Source organism: Oryzias latipes, chromosome 17 (genome assembly GCF_002234675.1).
Source record: "Oryzias latipes chromosome 17, ASM223467v1".
Classification (NCBI taxonomy): domain Eukaryota; kingdom Metazoa; phylum Chordata; class Actinopteri; order Beloniformes; family Adrianichthyidae; genus Oryzias; species Oryzias latipes.
This window is the reverse complement of record NC_019875.2, coordinates 3,944,414-3,956,573: the sequence shown is the minus strand read 5'-3', so window position 1 is coordinate 3,956,573 and position 12,160 is coordinate 3,944,414. Positions and strand designations below refer to the sequence as shown.

General features: G+C 41.3%; 1 protein-coding gene across 2 annotated transcripts in view; it reads right to left on the bottom strand.

Annotated features, from left to right (window-relative positions):
* st6galnac5 (ST6 N-acetylgalactosaminide alpha-2,6-sialyltransferase 5) overlaps positions 1-1,976 on the bottom strand; it is a 71,302-nt gene extending 69,326 nt beyond the window's left edge. Inside the window, exons 1-2 of one of the 2 annotated variants that reach the window (XM_011486046.3) lie at positions 1,751-1,976; positions 899-1,108 (exon numbers count right to left, since the gene is read on the bottom strand). In XM_011486046.3, coding sequence (XP_011484348.1) covers positions 899-1,108; positions 1,751-1,765 — 225 coding nt within the window. In that variant the 5' untranslated portion in view covers positions 1,766-1,976. Of the gene's footprint in view, positions 1-898; positions 1,109-1,473; positions 1,730-1,750 lie in introns of those variants that run through there. The other variant, XM_020710697.2, reaches the window with a different exon arrangement.
* Between the last annotated feature and the right edge of the window lie 10,184 nt (positions 1,977-12,160).

Below are 12,160 nucleotides of genomic sequence, written 5' to 3'. Positions count from 1 at the left end.
GTTTTGAAGGAATTTTCCTGACATAAAATAACCACAAACATTTGACAGATAACTTCAGAGGACTTTAACAGGTCTGCAGCCAGATGCTACATCGCAGTGGGAATACAAAAGAACCACGGAGCAACAACAAAAAAAAAGAAAATGAGACATTAAGAAATGTCCTCAGGCTGCGAAATGACACCAGAGATGCAAACATGACTGCAGGGAGACGAAAAGTGACCACAAAAAGATGCAAAAATGGCTGCACAGAAGCCACTTTTGCGTGGTGTAAAACGACAGATGGATGCTAAGTCATTACAATAGTTTAGGAAATAACAATAAAGCAATGCAGAATGGATAAACAAACACAAAACAAGCAAGATTACTTGAGAGGTTTAAAACTGTGGTTGATGGTGGAATCTCGCAGACTACCATGAGAACAGCCTCCTGAAAGCCCTCACAGGGTGATTAGGTCTGCTTTACTTGCAGAGCCTTTGCTCCTGGTACTCACATTGATTGTTTTCTCTTGGCCTGGTAAACAGAAGGAAGTCAATACCCCCCTCGAACGACGTCAGGGTTCACCTCCCCAAGGGTGGCCTTATCAATTAGGGTGAATCGGTTGCAGCCAAGGATTTCATTTGTAGCCTAAGCTGTTATTAGTTGTGACAGGTGGGTATTGAGTGTGGCGGAACGCTGCTAGTTTAAATTGTGATAAATGGCAGAGGGGAGGCTCTCTGGCTAAAGAGCAATGTCCGCAGAGGGCTTCTGGACAGAAGGAGAGCTGCATGTGTGCGATGAAGCACACAAAAAAATTGGTTTCCAACAGATTTGAAATCAGCTTAACTCACAAAGACTTTGCACATTGGAGGCTTTTCATCCACCCATTCCCTTCATTAGTGGAGAAGCCTCATCTGCTTACCTTATGGTCAATGATGCCGCTGTATCCCTGGAGGACGGGCGGGTGAGGCTTGGCCACAGTGGTGGTGGCTTCGGTGGGACGCCGCAGCTGCTCGTTCGGTCTGCTGCGGGTCTCATTGGCCTCCCTGGAAGCGCTGTAGAAGCTGCCGTTGTACACCAGGAACAAGCTGGCGCACAGAAGAAGCACGAGGAGCACGGCGATCCCATGACGCTGACAGAAAGACACAAGCACACAAATGAACCCTGTTGGACTGGACTGCTCAGGCTGATGAAGCTCTGGATGCACACGTCATGATCCTGTTGGCAGTTTCTCAAGACAATCTTCCTCCTGCTGGGATTCCTGCTCTTCAGCATGTCTCTTAAAAGCACTGAGCCTATTCTTGTAAACTGAGATGTTTATGAAAGTGACATGAAATCAGGCTGTTCATGATTCTTTCATGATCAGTTGTTCTCTGGAGCTCATTTGTTATTTTAAATACATGTCAGAGGACACAGACAGCTGTGGGATGATCATCTTCTCTACAACTCCCCTCAGATGCATCAGAAAAGCTCTCCATCACACTTTTTTCTGCACACCGTTTCATGCATGGAACTGTTCCGTCTGTTTTCCCATCAGCTGCCTCACACATGAGTCCGTGCGCTCTTCAAAACTGGAGTGTCTGCACTGAACCGCGAGGATCCTGACAGCGCGCGAGGAGGAAGCGCCACGCTGGAGCCGTGGTGCCAAACGGTGCGCACAGCTGGATCATGACCGCCCGGCACATCCTTAATCTGATCCGAACGCAGCCGGGTGACGAGGCGACACTTCACCACGGAACAGGCCAGGCGTCAGAGAGCAGCACCAAACATTTACCATTGGAGTCTTCATGTTGCTGAATTATCGCTGCGCCTCAGTTCGTCTGACTCCACTTTGCGTCCCGCATCCCGGATCCGTCCGCGCACAGCCCTCCTGCGTGCGTGAGTGTCTTCAGACTGGAGCTCCGGCGCAATTCATCCAGAGGAGACAGATGTTCACTACTGTACCTCTGCTGGGTCTTAACGCCCCCCGTTTTCCAGCCTGAAAGGAGGCGTCTCGTCAAATAAACGCATCAGAAAAAAACATTTTCGTCTTAAGTCTCTTTATGTAACTGAGCATTAGTCTATAGATTATTAAACTAACTTTATTATTTATTAACGATTACTTTTGCTGCATAAGAGTTGAGGCTCCAGCTTCAAACTTTATCTTTGTAACCAGTTAAAGATCCATTCTAATGATAATTGCATTTTTGGAGTTTTTAACATAATCTTGTGGCATTCTTCTGATGATGGAAAATCATCAGAATCTGATGGAACAGAAAAAACTTTCATTAAAACTTCCATAAAAAACTTCCATGGACAAAAAAATCAGATTAAAACTGTGTTTCTGAATGTTTCAAATCACGATGGGTCAGGAGCAGATGAAAAAAAATCCTATTTGTGATGCAGCAACTTGATCTACTCCATTCTGATCCTCCAATGTCAGACAAACAGATCCATGAACGTCTTTGTTTTTTTTTCTCGTCTGACCTGGAATCTGGATCAAAACTGTACGGATGGATTGCTCCGATATTGCTCACCATTTTTGCTGTTATTGATGTTAGCTTGGGGTTGAGGGGCTGTAAGCTAGAGGGAGAATGTAATGTAATGTAATGTTTATGCTACTCATGCAACTCTAGTCAGTCGTCCTCCTAAGTTGCAGAAGCAGGTGCAGCTGTTTTGGAGCCACTGACTTAGGTGGTGCTTGTTGACGTCCTCTGTTTTGGCATGACTAATTAGGATGCTGCCTGCCATGTTACAGAAGAGCCCATTTGGACTTTGTACGAACCAAGTACTTCCTTAACCCTTGTGCTGTCCTGTGTGACCCCCCCCCTTACATTGACGTGTTCTCCCTACCATGACAAAGGTGGATAAAGGTGGAAAGATTTCATGTAATCCATGGACACCAGTGAAGATCACAAATCATTGAAGAAAAAAGGTTCAGAGCACTGTCTAGTGGGTCTAGATGACCCAACTCCCAATGTTAAAGTGCCTAGGATAGCACAAGTCAAATACAAAACCTATTTTTATTCTACAATAAAAAGCAATTAGAATTGTAAATCACTCTTCATACAATCAATCCACAAAACAAATATTTCCTAAATTAAGGCCAATTAAATTTTTTGATTTAGAATTTATTATCAGACAAACTGAAAAATGCAAAATACATACTTCACTTTAAGAAAATGTATAAAGTTAAAATGTTTCAAAAATACCTTCTGGACTGAGAGACTCTGTGAGGTCATTTTGAGAAGTGTTTGTTTTGTTTTTTTCCTCTTCTTTTTTCTCTTCTGATTTAAGGTTCTAACAATTTGCAGGTAGATGTGATGTTTGTATTCAGGGTTGGGCAAATAAGCCTCGGCTTCACCTTCACCTACACCTTTTTCGGTTAATTTTGTTCAATGTTTTTGTTATTTATTTATTTATTAATTTTTTCTTCAGTGTTTGTGTTGACATTGATCAGTGTCAATGTTTATGTTGATGTTTTTAAGTTTGTTTAACATAACCGAAATAAATGTTTCTCACAGGGGTTAAACAAAATTGGAACATTTTTTTACAATATAAGTATATGTCAAGAATTACTGCCTCCCTTTTATTATAGACAAAGCATAATTGTAGTACATTTAAACAGACCATTTTTGATCAGGAACTCCAGTCATGTGTTCTGTCTAGTTGCCTTTAAGCATGAACTTATCAGTTCAGAAATTCACTTTTCAAATTTCTTAGTTGCTCTCTTTTTTGCTGATATTTAAATCTTAATAATTCATCAAGTCAAAAAGACTTTCACAGAAAGTGTTTCAAATGTTAGATTTTGCCTCTGAATTATAGAGCAAGTTTAGAAGTTAAAAAGCTTTCTCATGAATGTTTGATTTCCACCATTTTTCCTGTAAGGTCAAATGAGAAAGACCTGGTGACACTAAGCTTGAGATTGTTCTATTTACTACATTTAGCCCAGTAAGATTTTGGACAATTTAAACATAAACTGACAGTATTCTGCAAAGATGCTCCATCCAAACTGACTTAACAAACATTGCAGAACTGGAATGGAAACTTTATAAAAACAAAACAAAAACTAAGCATACTGGAGAGAATAATTATGTGTGGGTTTTAACTGGAGACGTAATTCATTTTCTGGGTGATGTCACACTCAGTCCAGTTCTCATATGCAAGACCTGTCCAAATAATGTGCTGTAACCCTTATGCTGATTGTGTAATTGTGTAAGGGTGGGGTCATCTAAGATAGAACAAGGGTTATAGTGAAATGGCAAAGAAAATGCAGGTGTTGGAACAAAGTTTCTCGTTTTTTTCTATTTTCCTGCCAGTGTCTGACTTCAGTCAGAGAAGATTTTATTAAAAGAAGGATTATAGAGAGAAACTCTGTTATTGCTCATGTTTTGAAGAACTTGGCTTATTGTAAATCTGTTTTTCTTTTCTTTTTTGTTGTTGCTTGTTTGTTTTTTGCAGTTGTCTTGGTCTTTGTGATGTTCACACGCCTGTTTCTCCGCTGCCAGTCTCTCCTGATTTCTTTGCTAATTATTCACAACTGTCCTCATATACATTATCATCGTCAGTGTGTGTAGATGTTTGCTTTTCAGATCAGCTGCTTTGTCATCCTTTTATTTCTCCCTTTGTTTCATGTTGTTTTTTAGTTCATCCAATACTTTTTTCATTCCTCTAACCTAGCGTGGTCTCCATTTTATGCGGTCTCTACATTTTAGGGTCCCTCACCACTGGTTCCTTATATCAGTGTTTTTCAACCTTTTCTGAGCCACGGCACACTTTAACCTTAAAAAAAATCCCGCAGCACACCAGCATCCAAAAAAAAAAAAAAAAAAAGGAAAAACTCATAGTCTGTATTGATCTACAGCCCCTCCACAATCTCACATGCATTTTTGAGATAACTGTTACAGAAAAAGCTGGAAACTGCAGCTGTTTTTTTCTAAAAGATGCAATAAAAGTTAAGTTAGAAGATTTGAAAACAGTTTGATGTGTGTTCGTTGGTTTCAAGACGTTTAACAGATCTCCTTGTGCGCTGTCACTCTCACAACCCAATGCATCATGGGAGATGTAGTGCATAAAACGGCCGAAGATCGCTTTTCGGAGCTTCATTGTTTTATTCACTTGTTGCACGGTCAGAGTTCTCCATGCCTCTGTTTGGTACAGTGCGATTCATGTATTGTCCCTCCTTTCCTCTCCCCTCCTGGGGAGTGGGAGTGCTTCCAGACTCCAGTTGGCTCATCCGTGCTCCAGTTCCTGATCGTTTACCTCGCCTTTGCTCCCGCTCCTACACCTGGCTGTGGATCCTGCCTCTGGCTCATCTCTGGCTCGTCTCTGCTCTGTACCTGACCGAGTACCTCGTCTCTGCTCCTGCTCCTACACCTGGCTGTGGTTCCTGTCTCCGGCTCGACTCGCGCCTTTGACTGTCCCCACAACCACGGCTGGATGAAGCTCGTCTGCTGGACTTTTATATATGTAGTTGTAGATTTAGATAAGTTAATTCTTCTCTAAGAGTTCTGGTAAATCGCCTGTCCGTCCTGGGGGAGGATCCCTCCTTCATGTGGGCACCCCTGAGGTTTCTTCGTTTTTTCCGGAATCCGGTTTTTTTGGGAGTTTTTCCTTACCGCGAAGGGGGGTCTAAGGGCAGGGATGCCAGTATAGCTTAGTCAGTTTGTTAGTTCATTTTAGTATTTTTCTATTGAACTCTTTGTATTCGTGATCCTTCTGATTTCATGTTTTACTTCGAAGCCCATCGAGACGACTGTTGTTGTGATTTTGGGCTATACAAATAAAATTGAATTGAATTGAATTGATACCGGATTCTGTGGAAAGCTACACCGCTAAAGACGAGCTTTAGCTGGTATTTTTGTTAGAACTGAGAGACTTTACGAGCTAAATCGGGACAAGGAAGTGAAGACTTTAACCACTTCTGATTGGTCAGACTGATGACATGTGATTTAGCCTCCAAGAATGATTGGTGGAGACAGTTAAAGGGACGGGACTTTTCCCAAATACAGCCGGAGCTGCAGCTAATTCGCGGTACCGTCATTCTTATCAAAATGTCTTTAATAAAATAAAATAAACGCAAAGAAAAGGTATTTTATGATCTTTCATATTCCTAACTCCTCTGTGTTTTATCAGGGCCTGTTTGGATGAACAAAGAGCTGAAATCCTGGAGATGGGAAATGTTTTTAGATCAGTTAATGAGGGCAATTTCCCACGGCACACTTGACCATCTCCCACGGCACACTAGTGTGCCGAAGCACACTGGTTGAAAAACACTGCCTTATATAACATGAATCCCTTCTGTTTAAAAAAAAAAGGGCCAAATGGAAAGGACAAACAAATAAATGTCCAGCAGATTTGATGATCAGAGGGTGAAAAAGTCTGTCCATACATCTTCTGTACTTGCTTAGTCTGGGTCATGGGTTTGCTGAAGTTTTCTTAACCCTTGTGCTATCCTTAGCACTTTAACGTTGGGAGTTGGGTCATCTAGACCCACTAGACAGTGCTCTGCACCTTTTTTCTTCAATGATTTGTGATCTTCACTGGTGTCCATGGATTACATGAAATCTTTCCACCTTTATCCACCTTTGTCATTGTAGGGAGAACATGTCAATGTAAGGGTGGGGTCATCTAAGATAGCACAAGGGTTAATGCTGAGTTCACACCGGCTTCTGCAACGCCGGTTCAAGCAACCACTTGCAATGAAAAGTCTATCTAAACGCGTTCAGAACTCTGACGCTACATTCCCACCGGCCATGTTGACTTGCGTTTCGGCAGCAACTTCCAATGATAAGTCTGTGTTAACACCCGTCAACCCAAAATTTGGGCCTCATCCCATTGCAGTTGGCAGACCTGTGCTTGTAGACAGTAAAAAAAAACAAAGAAGAAGAAGCTCCTCCCTGTTTGTCCGCTGTATGAACACCATCTGCTGATTGTGCGTTCAAGAAAACCATGTGTGGCGGGTGTGTAAGTACCTTCACAGTTACACGTCGCTACACAAGTTTCTAAGTCCATTTTTTGGGGCCTACGTACAAGAAGCGTGTCCACTGAGCGCGCGTTGGAAGTTAGACCAGTTAAACTTTGACCAATCAGGGAATTTGGTAGTGACTTGTGGATGGTGTTCCTTCTCAAAACACGCAAGTAAATTAAATATTTCTATTGAATATTTCAAAGTCTGGAGCAATATTTATTTTACTGCTTCGGCATTTGGCAGCAAACCTCCTCTACCTGCAGGTACACGGGCTAGTTTCAGGTAGCGACAGTCCAGTGTGAACAGTATATGCTAAAAAGCGCATTCAGCTCATTCTTGAACGTGCATCACATTCCCGGTGTGTTTGCAGCATGAGATGCTTGGGGGTAAAAGTAGACTACAGCTCACCAGTATTTGGGTTCGCTGTTTCCCATCGGAGTTCAGTTCTGGATCAGAGTTTCATGTTGGAGTTCCTCAGCAGGGTGGTGGACATCACTGTTCCTTTGATTCCTGTGTTAAAAAGTTTGATTTTATACTCAATTAATAGGATTTGAGTTTACTGTTTTATTTTCTATTCATGGAAACTGTTTAGAATTTATTTTTCTTTTTTTTAAACGCTGTCTCAAACAGTGGGTGTTGCCCATAAGTAACATAACCGAAAGGCCCAATCTCAGCTGGGGGACCTGAACCAAAAATGGGGACCTTTCTGTTTGGAGTTTGCATGTTTTACCCGTGCGTCTCCGGCTTTCCTACCACCGTCCAAAAACATGCTTCACAGGTCAATTGGCAACTCTAAATTGTCCCTAGGTGTGAGTGTGTATGGGTGTGTGGTTGTGGCCCTGTGACAGACTGGTGACCTGTCCAAGGTGTCCCCTGCCTTCACCCATGAGTACCTGGGATAGGTGGACAAAACGGGTTAAGAAGATGAAGTACTGAATGAAAAAAAGTAAATAAGTATTAAAATATTAAGTAAAAAAGAAGCAGATGTCAAACTGTAACATAAACCAGCATAATCTCAATTAAAAGATCACTTGTAACACGTTTACAATAGATCAAAAGAGGATCAGAGTGGGTCTTTAAAGAAAGGGGGGAAACAAATGTGAGTTCAATACATTTTATAATATAGTAGTAATAATATAGTTTTATAATATAGTAGTTTTACTTAATTTTCCCAGCACTCATCATCTTTCTGGTTTTCTTTTTTTTTTACTTATGCAACTGCGATTAAAGTATATTGAAAGTATATGGCATTCAAGGAATAAAGCCATTTAGTTTTAAGGCTCTCTTTAAGAAGCTGCTATTTTTTTGGTTATTACAGTCCTCCATGTCTTAAATAGTGTAATTTTCGTGTTTTAGGAAACTGCTGTACTGCTGTAGAATTAAATTATGAGCATTATTAGGAAAATTCAGAATAATTGAGTCAAAAGAACTCCTTGTTGCCTCAAAGAGGGTCTCCTTGTCAGCTTTACTGCAGTGGGTCAGGACTCTTTCAACACAGCCTGGGCTGACATGAAAGCTGTGTTCCGCCTGAGGGTCTCATCTTCATGGGTAAATAACAGGTCAGTGGTGCAAAAACCAAAAGTGTGAATAAAGTGGTAAGAGCGATTCTGCAACAGTGATTCTGTAGAGGATGAAAACATATGGAAGACAGGCACGTCCTGTAAATTTACCAAAGACATCTTGTTGCTGAAGCAAGAGGAGAGGGAATCCATGTTTAACAGGAAAGTGTGGAGGATTACAGCCCTAGAAAATAGATGTACAACATCTGCCTTCAGATTTATCAGCTCACCTGGATGGAAAAAAAACTTTTTCTAGATGGAACATGATAAAGTTTGGGTAGATGTGATCACTTATCAAAGACAGGAAACCCCTTCAGCTTAAAGCAACCACTGAAAGACAGAAATGTCAGTTTTTGTCAAGCTAGCAACAAGGTCGGTGTATTATTTCATTCATATGGAGATCCATATTCTCTTCAATTCAGACATGGATGAGAGCCACAAAACACACACAAGATGATCTGTTTTCTTTTGAAGATTGGGACAACATTTTCAAAGAAATAGTCTTGACCTCCTTTTTTGTTTCTCATTACAAAATTAAAAAACAAACATTTTCCAGTGTTTCGTATTTCAATAGAAATTCAGAAAGACTCAGACTAAATCACTCTTCCCTGGAAAACATCATTGGACCTTGAAATAAAAAGTTTTGATTAAACTAAGTGCCTCAGCGCTTTTGCACATCCTGCACTTTCCCTCTAGAACAGCGTTTTTCAACCTTTTCTGAGCCACGGCACACTTTAGCCTTAAAAAAATCCCGCGGCACACCAGTATCCAAAAAAAAGGAGAAACTCATAGTCTGCATTGATATACAGCCCCTCCTCAATCTCACATACATTTTTGAGATAATTGTTACAGAAAAAGCTGGAAACTGCAGCTGTTTTTTTCTAAGAGATGCAATAAAAGTTAAGTTAGAAGATTTGAAAACAGTTTGATGTGTGTTCGTTGGTTTCAAGACGTTTAACAGATCTCCTTGTGCGCTGTCACTCTCACAACCCAATGCATCATGGGAGATGTAGTGCATAAAACGGCCGGAGATCGGTTTTCGGAGCTTCATTGTTTTGTTCACTTGTTCCACGGTCTGACATCGGATTCTGTGGAAAGCTACAGCGCAAAAGACGAGCTTTAGCTGCTATTTTTGTTAGAACTGAGCGACTTTACGAGCTAAATCGGGACAAGGAAGTGAAGACTTTAACCACTTCTGATTGGTCAGACTGATGACATGTGATTAAGCCCCTCAAGAATGATTGGTGGAGACAGTCAAAGGAACGGGACTTTTCCCAAATACAGCCGGAGCTGCAGCTGAATCGTGGTACTGTCATTCTTATCCAAATGTCTTTAATAAAATAAAATAAACGCAAAGAAAAAGTATTTTACGATCTTTTATATTCCTAACTCCTCAGTGTTTTATCAGGGCCTGTTTGGATGAACACAGAGCTGAAATCCTGGAGATGGGAAATGTTTTTGATCAGTTAATGAGGGCAATTTTCCACGGCACACTTGACCATCTCCCACGGCACACTAGTGTGCCGCGGCACACTGGTTGAAAAACACTGCTCTAGAAGTAGAGTGATTCTTTCAGTGAAACATCAAAAGATTATAGGAACATGTCAGCCAAATGAGCCAACTTTGATTGACTGATAGTTTTGTCAACAGCGGCACTCCAATTGTTAGAAATCAGCTCCAGGCAGCTTGAGGGCAAACCATCTTTTTAACTTGAGACTGAAAAGCAAAACAAATAGCTAAAAGAGTGGAACTTCCTCTGTTTTACCCAAATCTGGAAGCTTGTGTCAATGTACCTGAGGTTGTGTAAAACGCTCAGGTGAGGTGCAGGGTAAACTTCCCTGAGGCCACAGCTCGCATTGGTGCAGCCATCAGAATCATGGGGAGTAATGAGAAACACCAGCAACCGAGTCTGCAGGGCTGAAAACAACACTTTTTTGGAGGAAGAGGGGCAGCTCTTGATGATTGCTTATGTAATCAATAGAATTTGGTTCAATTGGGGCTCATGCAGAATATGAATCTTTTGGGGGGGGGGGGGGGGTGTTAAACTGAGACCATCAAACTTTGAGATTTAGGATAGATCTCACTCCGATGTTAAATTCTGCCTTATTTCAGAAACATTTTGGCATCTTCAATTAAAAACTTATGAAGGTGATTACAATGAGAGAGTTGAGATTTCCATTAAAAAGTGTCATGAAACAGCGAAGGTTCCAGTGGGGACCAATTTGTCAGAAATATTCATTTTAAAGGGCCTGTATCATGCGTTTTTGCTTTTTAAGTAAACTATATCCACACATGTGATAACATATGACCTTTGCCACACTAAAGAAGGGCCTTTTAAATGAAATATATGTTATTTTCGCCATTTATTTTCCTAGTTGAAAGTAAGACGACTCGATTTCTGAGGCCTCGCTTTTCCCTCCTCGTGGGTGCCGCCCATTTCATGACGTCAACCTAGAGCCGGCCTCAGCAGCGTGTCTGCGTTTCGCCCATAAGAATTAAAAACATCAGAACTATCGCAAAGATGGATGTGCGTGATGATTCGTGATTGATTCGTGCCACTAACTGATTGAAAAAACAACAGCTGATGTTGGAAGACTTCCTGTCTGATTCTGGTTTGGAAATATTTGTTGCAGGACAGTAAAATAACCCTCACTGTCTATCCCAGACAGAAATACACCAAGCTGCTTTGGTTTATTGTGAAACACAACAGTACCATTCTGAAGTGACCACACTCTTTAACCCTTGTGCTATCCTTAGCACTTTACGTTGGGAGTTGGGTCATCTAGACCCACTAGACAGTGCTCTGAACCTTTTTTCTCCAATGATTTATGATCTTCACTGGTGTCCATGGATTACATGAAATCTTTCCACCTTTATCCACCTTTGTCATGGTAGGGAGAACACGTCAATGTAAGGCTGGGGTCATCTAAGATAGCACAAGGGTTAAGGCATAAAAGGTCCTCAAAAATATTCTTCATTGATTTTTCCTTTCAAGGTAATATAAGTCAAGTCTTGAACTGAAGGGCACGTTGCGAATTAGCGACATACAACATGAAGGAGTTAAGGAAAGCAGAGCCTGTTTGAATGTTTTTTTCATTCGTTTTGGAAGCATAACAGAAGCACAAAGAACAGTAAAAATTAGTATTTTATAGGAAACAGGAGCAGGAGGTAAACCATAGACACAAAGTGAAGGTGGACGATCCATTATTGTTTTTTACTGAGAATTTCTGCAGGAATTTTAGAAATAAAGAAAGACAAAATTACTCCAAAGCTGCAGTAGTAAGTAAAGAAGCAGTTAAAGTGGTGAGTGATTTAAAGTCTACTTGTGGACTCTTGCTCCTCACAAACCCACGGGCTTGGTGGTGGGGGGTGGGGACTCTCAAAATCTAAAATAACCACGGCTTTATGTGAACTCCAGTTTTTCCTGTGAGTGTACCTGTGTGCACATGGCTGCTGAGTGACAGTCTCAGCTTTATGTGATCTCACCATCACCATCAGGCAGTCATACAAGTTTAAAATGCAATCACCATGCAAGCAGCCTGCAGGACGCCAGCAGCTGCAGGGCCACGCTGATCGATCATAGCGGCCTTTGTTCCACCAAGGTTATGATGCTCACTGCCTGATGGTGAAGGCCAGCTCCATTATGATGATGATGATGATGATGATGATGATGATG